This window comes from Pleurodeles waltl, chromosome 3_1, assembly GCF_031143425.1.
Source record: "Pleurodeles waltl isolate 20211129_DDA chromosome 3_1, aPleWal1.hap1.20221129, whole genome shotgun sequence".
Lineage (NCBI taxonomy): Eukaryota > Metazoa > Chordata > Amphibia > Caudata > Salamandridae > Pleurodeles > Pleurodeles waltl.
This window is the reverse complement of record NC_090440.1, coordinates 1,321,737,392-1,321,755,314: the sequence shown is the minus strand read 5'-3', so window position 1 is coordinate 1,321,755,314 and position 17,923 is coordinate 1,321,737,392. Positions and strand designations below refer to the sequence as shown.

At 43.2% G+C, this 17,923-nt stretch overlaps 1 protein-coding gene across 2 annotated transcripts in view; it reads left to right on the top strand.

Annotated features, from left to right (window-relative positions):
* The window catches only part of MGAT5 (alpha-1,6-mannosylglycoprotein 6-beta-N-acetylglucosaminyltransferase), a 599,358-nt gene that overhangs the window by 341,486 nt on the left and 239,949 nt on the right, over positions 1-17,923 (top strand). For both annotated transcript variants that reach the window (XM_069224676.1, XM_069224675.1), the window contains exons 9-10: positions 5,111-5,245; positions 12,602-12,735. In XM_069224676.1, the coding sequence (XP_069080777.1) occupies positions 5,111-5,245; positions 12,602-12,735 (269 nt within the window). The remainder of the gene's footprint in view (positions 1-5,110; positions 5,246-12,601; positions 12,736-17,923) is intronic.

Below are 17,923 nucleotides of genomic sequence, written 5' to 3'. Positions count from 1 at the left end.
TGGCTGATGCGCATGCCCTGGTTGTGCACAGAAAGACCTGTTGAGCCTGTTTGCAGGAAGAACAACCGGTAAAGCTTGATGTCAGATACAGGCATATATATTCCTCCTGAAAGTAATACCACTGTCTAGTGGTCCAGCAGTCGGGGAGTTTGACAGTTTCTCTCTCTTGCGCATGTTGAATTCCTTGTAAAGGTTGACAGTCCTTTGCAGACTCTTGCGGAGTTTTACTAAACCTTATCGCTAATTGCTTGAACTGGACAAGCCTCCTCTGCAATTAATTGTCACTTCAGTGATGGTAGAAAGTTAAACATTGAAGATTGCAGAGACGTGCACTTCACAGGGAGAGCAGACAAGCCACTAGGAGCCATGTTAAATTTAGAACTTCCTCCTTGAAGTTTGGACTCGTGTATCTGAAAAGGAAAATACAGTCTTCTTCCTCTACTGGTATGGTTTCAAGGTGATTAGGCCTCCCGTCATGCAACAATAGTATTTAGCTTCTTATCTGCAACAAAAAAGGAATAATTTACTCCAGTGATCAGGTAAACATTGTTGAAGTACCATCTGGCAGGCAGATGTTCGTCTTCATTTTGTGCTGCTCCTGAAAGAATCTCCCATTGTGCGGGAAGGTTTCTTACACAATTCTCTAACAGTTAGCACCCTGTCAATTGTAAAAAGTGGGCAAGCCAGCGATGGTTGCTAGTATTGAAATGTCACTGATCATATGCATTAACACACTCACAAAATTATTTTAATTGTTCGATTCGGAGAGTGGAGATGTGGAAGTATTTGTACAATTCTAACACAAAACATATATTTAGTTCCAAAATATCAATAATAAAGCTCCAGGGATGTAATAGTGCATATGACCGCAAACATTTCAGAAGAGAACACTTTTCAGCTTTCCAAAAACGTAATTGCAGTAATTGTCTTTAACCGTGAGGATAAAAGTGAAATTGAAAACGTTCCAGAACTCTGTTTTGACCAATCTGCCAGCTCCCTGTCGGATCAGACAATTAAATATGCGACTTAATACACTGGGGTTAGAAGACGAAAAATATTGCGACCGAAGGACAAAAGGAAAGGGCGGGTAGAAGCTTTCTTTTCTTCACTTGTGGCTGAGGAACAACAGGCAGCCTGAGCATTTTGTTGTTTTTGAGTGACTGGATTTCAAAAAGATTAATGTAAGCCAATATGGAAGGGCATTGTGTGGGCTTGAAATAGCTGAAATCAATTTTAAGGTTTTTCTGATCTTGTACCCCAAAAAATGGCTTGCCCAGAGCTCCAAATGTCCTCCGGAATGGCACTGTTATATGTAACCAGACATGTTTGACTAAATGGCACTCAGAAAACATGGATATATATAGTTGTGTGCACATGTTTCTATCAGCTACCTAAATCAGTGTTTCCCAAACTGGGGGTCGTGACTCGTTTTTGGTGAGTTGTGATAATCCAAGCAATAAAGAAACATACCTTTCAATTCTGCATTTATCTTATTACATTTGCTGCGTTTCAAAGACAGAGGTCCAATGTCAGGCTAGGTCTTCGGACAAACGCTGCTTATTTTTTTTTTAACATGTGGATTGGTGTTTACAAACTCCTCTCACTTACCAATCAGAGAAAGAAAAGTAAAGTGACTTCTGCAACAATGTCTGGGGTTTAGAGAGTGTATTGTAGATGCCATTTACTTTTCTCATCCGACGTAGCATGCTAGTAGTTGTTGTATACATTGTACATTGCAAGGAGGTGAAGGTTTCTAGGACTTCAAAGCACTATAACAAATAAATCAACAAACGCAGTACTTGAATGGACACTTCCATTCTATTGAATGTGCATGACAAATTAACAGAAATGTAAAAAACAAAAGCAAAAACAACTGTCGCAATCAATGCATTACTAGGTTGACAATATATAAAGATGGCATACAAGTAATACCCCAGTGCTTGATCAGTCATTACAATCTCATTTTAGTATGTCTTTTTGAGGTAATTCATACTTGAATAACAAAGAGATCTGACGCCTCTGGAAAATCGTAGAATGTACGGCCAAAACTAGGCTAAACTACTCACTCTGAGGTACATTGTGCCCAGGGTCGGACTGGGCCAGAAAAAAGGCCCAAGCACTAAAACAAAAGTGGTCCCCACTAATGAATTAAACAGCTAAAAATGTGGTTCATGTTTGCAATTCGGAGCGGATTTAATATTTTTTACTTGTAAAGATACGCTCTAAATGTTCTTTGCGAGCTATGAGACACTATATGGATTTGAACTTACTTGCTGCAAGATATCTTTTTCTTAAAACCACGGAAATTAACACTAAAACCTGTCCCAGAAGACCATAAAACAGGCCCACAAACTTCCAAAACACACTGACCACTTAAGACCAGTCCCTCGGGCACTGCTTGGTTGCCCTATAGGTGCCTGACCCTGATTGTGCCCAGTGCTTTTGTGCTACTATGCAAAGGCTGTCGCTCGGCCACAGGCCAGCAGTCTAAAAGGTGCATTCTGTGCAGTGGAGTCTCCCCGGTGCACATGCACTAGCCAGAAGGAGCAGCTCTTCCCAGCAAGACTGGCCGCTACACTATTGGAGCAGACAGTGACCCAAGCAGCTGTAGCCCACAAGCCCGCGAATGAGCCAGCCTTGTGCAAAGGCCCCGCAGCCAAGGAATGGCAATGCTAAAGGGAAGGTAAAACGGTATGAGATCCAATCTATATCAGAAATGAGGCGCAAATAAACTGCAGGGGACTTGAAATGGTCCCCAATCCCTGCTTAGTTAAAACACTTGTTTACACTCTTCTAATGTTTAGGGAGTAAGGACTGATTTATTGAACAAAAATAACAGCCAGCATGGCTAATCTCAAAGACTTTGGAGACGCATAATCAGTGCGACTTTTTAAATTGCCTCATAAAACACAGCGCTATTGGCATTCGGGGCGCGGAGACCGGGCTCTTCCCACGGTATATGCAGATCAGTAAGAAACTTGTAAGGTGACAAGTAATGCGAGTTTGGTGAAACAATTCAATCAGTGACCGTTCAGTCTGATAGTGCCCAGGCGGGGACCTAAGGAAGCCCGGTGTGTGGGGTACATGTGGGCCTTCTTGCACTGGGTGTCCGGCTTTCTCGTATTCAGGGCCTGCTCCCCCTCACACTCAGCAGAAATGTTTGCTTCTAATCTACAAACCTGGTGAGAATTTCTTACACCTAAATCTACAACCGGAATGTACATACACTGTAACACACCATGAAGTAAGTAAGATGAAAAACATTACCCCCTCCAATTTACCCACCTTCAGAACTCACGGCACGACATCCAAATCTTTGCTCAGAGTTGAAAATTGCTGGTGCTGTTAGGGCTGGGGCCAGATCATGGGTTCCTCTTCAAATTCCGTTTGAAGAGGAAGGAGAAACGTTTCCCTTGTGGCTGGGTTCCACTGCAGTGGACACACTGGTCGCTGGCTCTGAAAGGGCAGAGCAGGGTCACACTCCTGATTGGACGATGCTGGTCCTCTTTGAGCTCTGACTTCAGTGGGCAGAACAGGGTCGTGGTGATCCCGTCCGGTCCCAGGTGGTGCCGACTATGTTTTTCTCAATGGCTGGCACCCCGATGCTACTCTGTGTTTGCAGAAAAGGAAGGGAAATCGGGAAAAAAAAATGTCTCTTTAAAGGATTTACCTTCCCGCCACAACACTCACCTGGCATGACGTCACCTGCAACTTCTCTATTGGTGAGAAGTGAGCATGCACACATCCTTTTCACACTTGTGCGCATGCTCTCTCCAACGCTGCACTTTGTGCAAAAAACTGGACCATCTGTGCCAGGGCACAACAACAGAGCCTGATGGAGGCACATTTCGATGCCCCATTTTAAAAACTGATGTTGCGTGCACCGTCGGGACCCAGCCTACTTAACGCCCTGCATATGATCAAACTAACAGGATCATTAGGCAGAAACCACAGTGCTGTTATTTCTTCAGTTAGCTAAAAAGATGATATGCCTATAACGCTGCTCCTACAGTAGGCAACTACGCTATGGTTGAGTGTTGGTCCATCTGTATTACATGGGAAACAAGTTGCTATATACCTCAAGAGTGACAGGGAGTCCTTCCACTAAATTAGGTACAGGAGATGGGGGGGCAGCCATGTTCTTGATCATGTACCATTGAATCCTCTGTGTAACTGTTTTTCCCATGTTTAACGTAATAATTTCAAGGTTAACTGGTTAATAGGAGATTGTGAATTTATTGTTGGGCTTTGGAGAACTGAATGAATCTCAATCTTAACTCAAAGATCCTTAGTGTTTAACATTCCTGTGGAGAGCATCCCTTGGCCTCCCACACAAACAATGGGGTGCAGTATTGGTAGCTACTAGCTGCTACTGTGGTAGTGAATGGGGCACAATCTAGCTTTTTCATTTGTAGCTGGAACAGATGACTGCAAGAAACCTTGGGGGAGATATTGTCTTTACTAAGGTTATCAGGTGTAAGAAACTGCCAAGGCATATTTCAGCCCATTTCCTTTGTGTACAGGAATAGTGTACACAGCTTCTCGCAATTCTAAAATATTCTGTGAGTCACAGGAAATCGATTATAACGTTGGAAGAACAGTATTGTTTGTAAGTGTAGAAGGAATAACCAGTGTGGGGGAAAAATAAAAATTGCAGCCTTTAAATGTTCTTACCCTCAAATGTACAGAATATTACAGTAGCATGAATTACGTTGGAGATGCACCCTCTGTTCACATAGGAGTAACGTTTTTTTAATAAAATGTCATGAAACTTAAAGGTGAAATACGTATTTATTAGGAGAAACTTGATGTTATATATTCTAAGGATAATCAGAATTTAGTGTACACTCACCACATTAACTTGGGAGTAGACCTGGAGTGATACGTCATCAAATGGGTCTTCGAAATAAATAGTGGGACACCGGGCAGTAGGTTTTTATTTTTTAACACGCGTAGCATAGTAATGAATTTAAAATTATGTAGAGCTGGCGGGAACAACAATTTCATGTGGATGCTTGTTTGTCTACCTCTTTTATTGACAATGTACGCTTGTATGCATATTTACATTTTATATTGTGCCCGTTGTTTTAATTTTCTTTCCTTTTCCCAGGATTATGAAGAAGGTTGTTGGCAACAGGTCTGGTTGTCCAACCCAGGGTGATAAAGTGGTTGAACTAATATATATCGATATTGTGGGACTCACTCAATTTAAAAAGACCCTTGGCCCATCCTGGGTTCATTACCAGTAAGTATTGTAAAAATAAGATATTTGATATTTTGTTTATATATTTTTCCAATGTTAGCTTTACGTGGCTGGTTAGTTCTTATAATAATCAATCATTGTGATTTGTGAAGGGACATTTCTCTACATGCTTGCTTATTTTCTCTTTGTCATTGCCATTTAAAACATTTTATTTACTGATTTGTATGAAAGTAGGATTACGTTAGAATTTGTTTTGGGATCTGTAATAGCGCAATAGGACTCCAACGATGTCACAGTTGTTTCCACGTGAAGAGGGGCCAATGCAGACTCAACAAATTAGTAGTCCTTGACTGCTTTGCTGCATGTTGCATGTCCTGGAGCGCTTGGTCACTTGCTCCTCGATTAGTGCTGGCCAGATAGGTTGCAAAGTCCTAGTGTTTCCTGAGCACCTCAGTCCTTTAAGAAGATATCCACACTGGCACCAACCAGGTGGGCCTTATGTCCCTCCTATTTTTTCCTGGTCAGGCACCTGCAAGTCTCCATTTTCAAATATTGGTGCAGCTTCACTTTCTTACAGAGCAACAGCAGAACTTCGCCCGAATACTCATCTCTGTCTAAATATAAACCACTAAAAGTAGAGAATTGTTTATGGGTAATACCTCTCTGTGCAGATCCGAGATCAGTATTGACACTAGGCCGGACTGAAGCAGTATTTGTGTTATTTTGGGACACTGCCTACAATTCAAGGACAATCAAAGCACAATCTGTGTGCAAATACAGAACACTTTTCATGTCTGCTTACTTCTCAGCAAAACCAGCCTCCCTGTGCCACTGTCTCTTTGTTAGAATGCAGTGCCCAGTACAGCATAAAGGGGCCAAGGAGAATGTGGGTACTTTTGGAGGCAGTGCTAGTCTAGCATGGATGCAAATGATTGTGGTCCCACATCTACATGGTCTCTGTGGGGCCTGAAAAGGTACAGTAAGCATTACGGTGTAATTATGATACCTTTCACTACATTCTCACTTTTGTGATTAAGTGGTGCCCTTACTGAAACAGCATGCTGGTTAGAACTTGCCTGTTCGTTGGTAGCATTCCTTCCTTTTCTGAACAGCTATTCTTTAAGGAGGAGCTTGGATGCTTGGGCGAGCCCCAGTGCTTATCAGAATCTTTCTTTTTGTGGCTGTGTTGTCTATATTTTTTTGAATGCTATCAGAACATACCTTCTCCACTGTACTTTCTTGAATCAAGAGAGCCTAACTATGTTCAACTTTTAACTGTGGTACGTGGCTCAAACATTACTGCCTAATGAAATAGAGCTATACTGTTACATTGTGCAGAATGCTAAAATATTTTTATGTTTAATATTTTTTTTTGTTTAAAACATACACAACCACCAGCATTCATTTAATAGGCTTCCCCATGATTTGTTATTTTAATTCTGCTAGTAATCCCTTTCCATTGGAAACACCTAGTGTTTCGGAGCCAAGCGTAGGTTGATTAAAGATTAGGTATAAGGTACAAGAAAGTTTTATTGGTGTTCAGTACGTCACATATTGGCAAACTGAATATTGGTATGAACCCCATTAACAATAGCCTGGCTCTTGTTTTGACAGAAGTTAAAGATTTACAAGAGGCCAAAATGTTTCTTAAAGTTTTCTGTATTGTATTGTATTGTTACATTTATGTAGCTCTTACCTCTGTGTGGCACTGAAGCGCTTGCCTACATAAAGAGCATCCTGCATCGTGTAGGGTGTGTGGTTGGAAGACTGTTGTCTTTATTTTGATCCTCTGTAGGAAGCTTTTTCATGTTGTGCTTGAAGACCACCGAGGTGTGGCTAGTGTGTTATAGGATGCCATGATTTGCAGTGTGATGGATGAAGAAGTGTGCGAGAAAGACACACAGTTTATAGGTTTCAATAAGCTGTAGGCTTGATCAGCTCTGTATGCGCATTTGTTGTACTTCTTATTATAATCCACTTTGCTGGTTACCGCACTGGCCTGTTCATTCTGAGGTATTTTGTTTAAAGTTTATACTCCTGAGATGATATAGGTTGTGCAGACGAGTGGTGGCGCAATCTGCAGAGATGGACTTTGCTAATAAAATGCCAAATCTGATTCTAATTGTGAGATGTCAAGAAGTGGTCATAGTATGTCGCTTAATGGGACCTTCAGTGCTCAGCTAAATTAAGGTCCTCCAATGTCAAGCTCATGTGGCAGATCGCTTCAGTTATTCCATGCCCATTGAATCCATGATTGATGGTTTACTCTAATTGGACTCAAATTGTCCTAATTGTCTGTCCCTAATTGCTGCTTCAGACCGTTTGTATACTAGATCTACGAAAGCACACTCGTAAACCCCTTGTGAAACGGGTGCCAAACAGTATTTGAACTAACAATTTTCCAACAGTGTGTAGTTCAAATACTAATTCAAGCGGCCGCTGGCCTACTTCGCTTACCCCACAAATTAATGTAAGAAGGAAATCCCACTGTCTCATGAAAATACAGCCATCCCTAACAAATGCTATATCATAATAACTGTAATGCCTACACACAAACCCATCTCTCCCCTGAGTGCTTGTGTCAGGCCCAGACCAAGAGAGTCCATGGTAATACAGTAAATGTGCTGCTCCCAGTGCAGGCATGGGCTGGTGCCTGCTCTGGAAACAGCCCATTAGTGAAAGATGGACAAGGTGTTTGAAGACCTTGGTTCACTCTTCACAGAAGGCAGCAACCAGCCACCATTTCAGAGTGAGGGGGTCAGACATGCCCCCAGCAGGCAGGTACAGTAAGTAACTGCATGAGCAAGCAAGGGAATTTCTGGAAGGCAGCAAGGTCCCCTTGAGTGCCTTGAAGGGTTTGGGTACAAGATTAAGCCTGAAGGATTTAATGCCTTCTTGTATATGATGATTATCCCAATTAATATGAGCTAAGACGTTTCCAAGGAATCTTTGGACTCATTTAGGTCTGATGTCATACATTCAGTTGGAGTGATGAGCTTCCTAATTGATGTAGCTTAGAAGTGCTCATGAAACACATTTTTGCATAGATCTTAGAGATCACATTTTTTCAATGAAGATCCTGTATTTTAATGAAACCAGGAATCAACATGAATACAAGTCAAATCAAATTGTGAGCTTGCTGAAGGAAAGATGCTTGGTTTGAACGAGTGTTAATTATGGAATAATTAGAGGTGGACTATTTAGACCATAAAATGTGAAAAACAGTGTTACAATCCAAGAAGGATTTGGAGGTTTCTAAATGGGAGGGGATGTGGATTAGCAAATAGAGCTGTCAACTTTGGAATCTAGGGACCTAGGTCTGAATCTCTGCTTTGTTGCTTGACTCATCATTGTGCAACTCTGGTGAAATCTCTCTGTACCTTAAAATGTGAAATGTAATGTATGAAATGTATTTCTTTCATCTCCACTTGATGTACATGATCTTGTAGATCATCTTCTAAGACTCCAGTAATGTACAGTGCTCCATTGCGCCCTAGCTAGATTTGCTCTTCACAAAGTACCAATACATACTAGCATACATGAGAGTGCAATGAAAACATTGATCAAAAAACTCTTGCCGACCTACCTTGCCCTTTCTCAATACATAACCAGGGGGAGGATTTGTATTTTAGACTGGATGCTAGGGAGCTGTTTTGAAGAAAAGTGTCAATGCCACATTGCCATTGTGTATTATAAGAAGTTTCAAATTGTTAGCAGTGGAATTGGGTTTTTGAGAGATAACTCTTTCTGTATTTTCCTTAAAAAAAGAAAGTGTTTGCTGTTATGTTGGAAGTGAGAACATTAAGATCATTGATTTTATGTGTGTGTTTTACTGTGAAAATGAACAGTGCACCTCAGAGTTATGTCTTTTCTTAGAGGTGTTTATATATATATATGGTTACAAAGAAGTTATAGTTAGCAAATAGAATAAAAAAACATAGAAATTCACGTAAAAAAGCAAAGGTTACAGGGACGTTATAGTTAGGCTCACATTTTCAACGTACCAAACCATAGAAATTCACCAGTTATAGTTAGAATTATCTCAAGTAACTATAACTCGTGCCCTAAGGTAACTATAACTTGCACCAGACCCTGCAGCCAACCCCCCGCAAACCACCCAACTCCATGCAGCGCACAGCCCTTTAGATGTGCACGGCAGGAATTTGCTGCGGCCCGTCTCTCTGGGTGTGAGAATAGGTGTGACAGAGTGTATCTGGGTGAGAGAGTGGCTGTGTGCATGTGAGAGTGGATGCATCAGTGTCTTAGTGGGCCTGTGAGTGGGTGCGTCAGTGTCTGTTGGTCTGTGAGTAGGTGCATGAGGGTTTCAGTGGGTCTGAGTAGGTGTGTGAGATTCGTGGGTCTGTGAGCGGGTGCATGGGTGTCTGAGTGGATCTTTGAGTGGGGTGCATGAGGGACTGAATGCAGCTGTGAGTGGTTGCATGAGGGTCTGAGTGAGTATGTGAGTAGATGCATAAGGGTCTGAGTGGGGGAAAGAGATTGAAAAGAGAGAAAGAGAGTGAAAGTGAGAGAGAGTTTTTAAAGCTATGTTGAATGATATATTTAGAATGAGATATTTCTGGATAAATTGAAAAGAAAAATGTATTTGTCAATTAAAGAGTGAGATCACCTTTTATTAGTAACCTTAAAATGTTGATGTTGCCAATAAATCAAAGTAGGGAAAATGACCACACACGCACCTGGACTAGAACCCTCAACTTCAGTGTGAAGGTCTGTGACCTTAACCATTATTCCGCAGTTGACTCCTTACTATTTTTTTTGTTTAAGTCATTGCATGGAGAGACCACTGCAATGACCATCTCTCTCTCTCTTTCACATCCCATTATGGGATGGAAGAGAGAACGAAAAGACCGTGAGGGGAGCCTCAAGGCTGTCACCTCCCACCAAGCCAAAGCAAACACTATGTCCTGGGGTGGGCACCCCGGGACATAGCAGGAGCCGGCCCTGGATAGTGGCAGTTCCTAGTGGCTCCATGAGGGGCTGCTCAACCCCCCTCCAACAAGCATAGCCCCGGGGAGGTGGTTGTCGTCCTCAGGGGCTTGGGGGTCCAAAATGAGCCCCCCTCACTCATTTAGAAAAGCCCCAGGGAGGTGGTGATCCCTGGGGCAGCGGGACAGGGGGTGCGCGGATATTTTTTGTAATCCTCGGGGAGGTGGCGGTCCCCAGGGCTGTGGGAGGGCCTCCCCACACACATAATGTTTTTAGCCCTGGGGAGGTGGCAGTCCCAGGGCTGCATGGTGTGGGCAGCCCACCACATTACAAATATCAATGCCCTCGGGACTTGGCCCACCTGGGGTTTAGGTATTAAGAAGCACAGGAGCAGGCGATTTGTTTGTTTTTCTTACATTTTTGCTGTGGATTCATGACCCCGTCGCGATTTCGCTACAGAAATATTTTAAAAAGTGCTTTTTAGCCCTGGAGGAGGGGGGAGGGGTTTAAGGCAGCACCAGAGCTAAGGGGTCAGGGTGTCTCTACCCTGGCCCCTTTTCTTTTCTTAATCGTTTTTTCCTGGGACTCAGCTGAAGCAGTGTCTCAACATGGCTGCCAACACTTACTTGTTGAAGTGTTGGCAGCCAATCAGATCTCAGCACAAAGATCGTAAGGGGTCGCGAATCCTTTGCGTCCCTATATATACAAATTTGGATTTTTGTTAATTTCTCAAGAACTGCTTAGCAAATTTACTCTTTCTGGACCAAGTGCGACCTTTCTGCATAATTTGGTGTAATTCCGTCCAGTGGTTTCGGAGCTATCGCTATTCAAAACCCTATGGAAAAATAAATGGGGAAAACATGTTTTGGGACCCCCTTTATCTCTGCCCCCTCATGTCGGGTCACCTCAAAACTTTCCAGACAGCAGCTGAAGTGAGCATGAACGTTTTTTGGTAAATTTTGTGAAGATTCGTCAACCGCCGCCAAAGATATACGCAAATAAAAAAACGCTTTTTCTATAGAAAGTAGGTCATAGCTATAACTACCTAGGGACGACCGGCAATAGGTAATAAAGCATCAGATATGTCCTGTTTTATAAATGTAGCATCGGATATGTCATGTTTTATAAATGTAGGTTCTGTATAAAGCTGAGCCTTGTGCCTGATTCTACATATTTTGTGGTTACCCTATATTGCTTATTTGGTTAGGCCATTGAATGGTTTACTAGAGTCGGAATTTTCTGATTGGTTATTTTTCACTACAGTGTTCTCAAAATAAAAATGTAGAGTGAGAAATGTATTCAAGTGAATACCAGCCTACTCTCCCTCTCACATCATTTATGTCTTGTTGTGGTGTTCTTCAATTAAGTGGAATCGCTTTCTCTTTGCACATTCTGTCTCTCAAGTTCTGCGGACACTGCTAGATTGCCTCTTAGGTCAGTGCGACCCAGGCTATGTTACCTGTTTACAAGTGATCCCGTAGTATGGTACAGAGCTGGTGATTTCAATAGAGGGATTTGTTTCATTTGCTCTCAGTCTTATCATGCCCTGGCACATAGCTGCAGATTGTAAGGGACCTCGACATTTCTTCCACATGATGTAATTTCTGTACTATTGCTTCAACATGACTTCCTTTCCCTCTTAAGAAATGAAAATGCACCAGAATAAAGGTAGTTGCTTTCCTTACAGTAGAGTGCTCAACACGACTTAATAAAATTGAACATATTCCGACTCAGCTAAATGTGCAGTTTATTCAAGGTCCTCATTATCCCCGTCTACCATGTCAGTTTGCATCGATTTACTTTTTTACTATTACGAATTGATTGATTGAAGTCATAAATTGCATTCTAACCTTATTTACTGAATACTGAAGTAATAAATTGCATTCTCGACATTATATGTAAACTTCACCTTCTAAGTGCAGCAGCCGTATAGAAGAATGGAAAAACAAACAAATAAATAAATTTAAAATGCCAAAACACCCCCTATGAGCTTACCCCCATAGACCTTTTTTCATTCTGTGGGACCAGCAAAATAAACCGAGAAATTGAGGCCCACTACCCTGCAAATACATTTTCAGATGCTCCTGAAAATATTTAGAAGTGGTAATGTTCTTATTGGACATCTGGCAGTACATTCTGTCTTACCAAAATCAATGTATTATATGAGGATGCATGTAGAGCATTACCTTCCACATTATTTAATTACCAGTATCCACATCTGGAGCCTGGAAAAAGGGAGTGCGCAGTAACCAGGGGCAGGCTGCGAGATATGTGCAGTACTGCCACATACTGTTCTTTATATTGTGGAATATTCAAGCTGTTTCCTGCATTTCAACAGCGTTTCGCGAAAATCATGAATCAGAAAAGGGCACATTAAGTTGTACATTTTTTGTATCTCTAAGTAAAGTCCACAAATGTATAATGATGCATTTCTGCTCCTGGTCTTTTTAGGTGCATGTTGCGAGTTTTGGATTCCTTTGGTACAGAGCCCGAGTTCAACCATGCCCAGTATGCTCAGACCAAAGGTCATAAAACACCCTGGGGAAAATGGAACCTCAATCCTCAGCAGTTTTACACCATGTTCCGTAAGTATGCTAAAAAACATAAATAACATTTTTATTTTTTCCCGTCTGTGCGCCTGTATGTTCGTAGTCTGGCACTGCCTAAAGTACTATGTTGTGTTAGTACACATACTACAAAGGTTCAAAGATCGACACGAAACAATAATTATCTGCACAACTCCAAGCATTATACTACCATCAAGCACAGCATCCCAAGTGACATCTCACATGACCTCATCAATGAATTCAGCGATTTCGTTTACGGTTAATTTAACATGTTAGTTATTTTGTAGCTCTGTAGCAAGAACGAACTTGGCCTCTCGGCTTCCATGACCTTGCATCACTGTGCTCGACTCGATCTGCAGCTTGCAGCCGGAGTCAGCTTCCTTGACGTCTGTTAGATCCCACCTCCAGCCTGCGAGCGCAGTCCGTGTTTTCAGGGTCTACTCAGTAAACACAATCTGTAGCCTGCGATCTTGATGAATACTGAACATGTGCTTAGGGGACCTGTGTGGTAAACGTGGACTATTGTGAATAGCAATGCTTATTGGATGGATTTGTCATGTGATCATGAGATACGGCTTGAAATGTATAATAGCCCCGTTAAGTAAACATTGTTTGCAGCCCCTCTATGATGGCCCTGACTGGTCAATATCACTGCGCCGGTAAATCTTGTCCACGGTCTGTGGAGAACTTAAGTTCTCCCCAAAGCTAAATGAATGTCGATGTATTGAGCTTTGAGAAGTTGCATTATATTTGAAGAAGGTAACTGAAAAATGACTCAGCAAATGACTCAGCAAATGACTCAGTGAAATTGACCTTATGAAAGACGTTTCACAGATTGCTGATCGATTTATGTACCAAAAAGTGCAGCGTGTTGGAAACAGACCGTGTTAAACATTAACCCCTAAAATACACATGAACACCTCAAGGGTTCATAGAGCAAAGTGGGAGACCCAAGCAATCACGATAAGGGATTACGTTTGGCTTTAATATTGAAGACAGATGTGCAATACCTGTTGTGTACCTTTTCACAATAAGAGGAATGACCTGCACTTCTGGTTCAGGTTTTCTGTCGTTATGCTGAAAACTGAGAATGCATCAACTTCCAGAGTAGATTTAGGTGTGGATGGTATCTTCTCTTACTGCACAATAAAAAAAAACGTATTTCTCTTTCATTACTTGGCACCAAAATGGAAGGTGCAGTGATAAGCGATTCATGCATCCTTTGACTCACATTGACGTCATAAGGATGAACTTTCTCCTGCCTTTAGATCATCAGCAGTCTCCTGTTTGCTTCTGAGGTGCTATAGGAAGGACAAGAAGTGGAAACTACAGTGTAGAGAGAACTGACATGCTTCCTGTTTACTTTCAATTCCTTGCATTGGTTTTGTGACCTCTGATAGCTGGAGTAGCAATAGCAGTGCCATTGGTACCAAAAGGCAAGCTAGAAAAAACAGCTGCTACACCTGGCTACTCCTACCTGGCATCAAGGATGCCAACTTCTAGCCAGCCAAGAAGTGATCTGGTCCTGTTACCCTACTCTGAAATCACCATACTTAATAAATAGCACGGATCTTATTGAGTAAGGGCCTATAGTTTATCCCATTCCGAATCTGAAGCAAGTGAATACTTGCCACAATGAAAAAAAATTACATTATCATTCTGTAGTTGATCCTAAAACAGTATTTTTTTCCTTCACATTGACTTTCGCACTCGGGAGAAACAGACATTTCTGAAGTGCGACGAGGGACGGCCTGTTTTTGTTTTATATTTGGAATTGTAAGACTGACAATGTTATTGTGGGCAGTATTGGAACGGAATTTGTCGTATTAATGTTTTAGCTCTTCTGTTGAATGCGCGTGCAGAGAAGTGATACTCGGTACAATAAGACATCATGTACCTCCTGCGGAGGCCCTTCTTGGCCCTCAAACTAGAGTTTTGAGCTGCAAAAAAGCGATGGTGACAACATAGCCGTGGCATATTTACATCTCAGAGAAAATCATATTGGTGGGGGTGCTCGTGGGGACTGTGCTTTGATGTTTTATCTTTGGAAAATGTTACTTTAACTAGTATTTTTCCCCATAGTTATTTTCGGACGTTTGCTAGGCAGACGAAGAAAAAAAACCGCAAACCTTGTGCTCTTTCTTGGATGTATTCTGGCTTTCTTACTGTGTCACATGAGGTAGTTCAGGAGCTGGCTTGTGGTGGCTCCTAGAATACCAAGTGATTTTCTCCCAAAATGCAGGCAGCGAACACCCCTCCAGCCTTTTTGTTAGCCTTTGACACGTGTCTAGGCAAGTACGACATCAGGTTTTCAATTGTGGGGATGTCAGCAGTCTGTTTAGCTGCTTATCAGTCAATGTGCTTGAGAATAATTCTGCACAAAGACAAATGCCATCAGCGGCGTTGCTATGATACCATGGAAACTATTGGAAGTGAGGAAGCGAAGGCCCCCAGCACATACCACCATATCCAGGAGCTGCCCACATTTAACCCCCACAGCAACCTCCACACCAGTCTCTCCTCCCATGCACACACTCTATTGGAGCTATCCCAGTACACACTTCCACAACTGCTGCAAGTGCGGGATGTTTACATGAAACGTTTTGTGACAGAATCCAAAAACTTTCAAAGTAAGCAAAAATGTAATGAAAACACAGAAACATACATGAACAAAGCTTTGTACCTAGCAACACAAATAACATAAGTATTGAAATACAGTGGTACAGATCTAATTCCCACAACTATCAGTCTACTCCTACATACATGTAAAAAACAGCTACCACCCGATTCTTGAATGGTGGGGTGTTGGTAGGTGTTTGGCTGTAATGGCAGAGACATGGTGTCCATTGGGCACCGTGGGGCCCAGAGGTCTAGAGGAGCACGAAACCCTGATTATTGCTGTACTTTATTATTCAACCGCACTTAGAGGTTCCATTTCATTCCTTGCATGACACACTGGCTGCTCTACGGGGTTGTGGAGGTGTGGGGACCACCATACTGACTGACACACTAAACCCGTGCAGTTCTGTTGTGAATGGGAGTCCCTTGGAAGATAGGGGCTACTGTCTCCCCCTGCTAAGATGAAAACCCATGCCTGAGTATGAAACGTGACGATTGCATGACAATGAGGAGACCAAGCTGCCTTAATCGGTGTACGAGGCTGGCCTGGCTTATAGTGGGTACCTTGTGGTACTTACACCTTGTGCCAGGTCCAGTTATCCCTTATTAGTAGAATAGAGGTTTTTCTAGCAGCTTAGGCTGATAGAGGTAGCTATGGCAAAGCAGCTTAGGCTGAACTAGGAGACCTGCAAAGCTCCTACTATACCACTTATATCATATGCACAATATCATAAGAAAACACAATACTCTGAGTTACTAAAAATAAAGGTACTTTATTTTAGTGACAATATGTCAAAAGTATCTCAGAGGATACCCTCACTTAGGAGGTAAGTAATATACACAAATTATATGTACACAACCCCAAAACAGGTAAGTAACAGTAAGAAAAGTAGTGCAAACAATGTAGAATCACAATAGGATGCAATAAGTAGACATAGGTCTAGGGGCAACACAAACCATATACTCCAAAAGTGTAATGCGAATCACGAATGGGCCCCAGACCAATGGAAGGTTGTAGAGGGTCGCTGGGACTGTGAGAAAACAGTAAGGGTGTCCAAAATACCCCACCCCAAGACCCTGAGAAGTAGGAGTAAAATTACCCTACTACCCCAGAAAGACAGAATAGTCGTGATAGGGGATTCTGCAAGAACCACAAGCACCAGCAAAACACTGAAGATGTATTCCTGGACCTGAGGACCTGTCAAGGAAGGGGACCAAGTCCAAGAGTCATGAAAGTGTCGGGGAGGGCAGGAGCCCACTAAACCCCGGATGAAGGTGCAAAAGGGCTGCCTCCGAGTGGAAGAAGCCGAAGATTCTGCAACAACAAAAAGGGCTAGGAACTTCTCCTTTGGATGGCAGATGTCCCACGGCATGCTGGAGGTTGCAGAAGTGTTTCCAGGCAGAAATACCACAAACAAGCCTTGCTAGCTGCAAGAGTCGCAGTTGAGGATTTTGGATGCTGCTGGGGCCCAGGAAGGACCAGGATGTCGCCCCTTGGAGGAGGAGACCGAGGGGGTGCTCAACAACTCAGAGAGCCCCCGCAGAAGCAGGCAGCAACCGCAGAAGTACTGGAACAGGCACTTAGAAGATCTGAGGACAGTGGTCGACTCAGAGTCACAAAGGAGGGTCCCACGACGCCAGAGTCCAACTCAGCGAGTTGGGCAATGCAGGATGGAGTGCTGGGGACCCAGGCTAGGCTGTGCACAAAGGAATCCTTGTAGAAGTGCACAGAAGCCGGAGCAGCTGCAAATCACGCAGGTCACAGGTTTGCTGTCTGGCGTGGGGAGGCAAGGACTTACCTCCACCAACTTTGGACAGAAGGGCCACTGGACTGTGGGAGACACTTGGACCCACCTCCTGTGTTCCAGGGACCACGCTCGTCAGGATGAGAGGGGACCCAGAGGACCGGTGATGCAGAAGTTTGGTGCCTGCTTTGGCAGGGGGAAGATTCCGTCGACCCACGGGGGATTTCTTCTTGGCTTCCAGTGCAGGGTGAAGGCAGACAGCCCTCAGAGCATGCACCACCAGGAAACAGTCGAGAAAGCCGGCAGGATGAGGTGCTACAATGTTGCTGGTAGTCGTCTTGCTACCTTGTTGCGGTTTTGCAGGCGTCCTGGAGCAGTCAGCAGTCTATCCTTGGCAGAAGTCAAAGAGGGAAGTGCAGAGGAATTCTGGTGAGCTCTTGCATTCGTTATCTGAGGAATAGTCCAGAGGAGAGACCCTAAATAGCCAGAAAATGAGGTTTGGCTACTAAGAAAGGAGGCTTGGCTACTGAAAGAGGTAAGCACCTATCAGTAGGGGTCTCTGACATCACCTGCTTGCACTGGCCACTCAGAGCAGTCCATTGTGCCCCAACACCTCTGAATCCAAGATGGCAGAGGCCTGGGACACACTGGAGGAGTTCTGGGCACCTCCCCTGGGAGGTACTGGTCAGGGGAGTGGTCACTCCCCTTTCCCTTGTCCAGTTTCGTGCCAGAGCAGGGCTGGGGGATCCCTGAACTGGTGTAAACTGACTTGTGCAGAGATGGGCACCATCTGTGCCCACAAAGCATTTCCACAGGCTGGGGGAGGCTACTCCTCCCCAGCC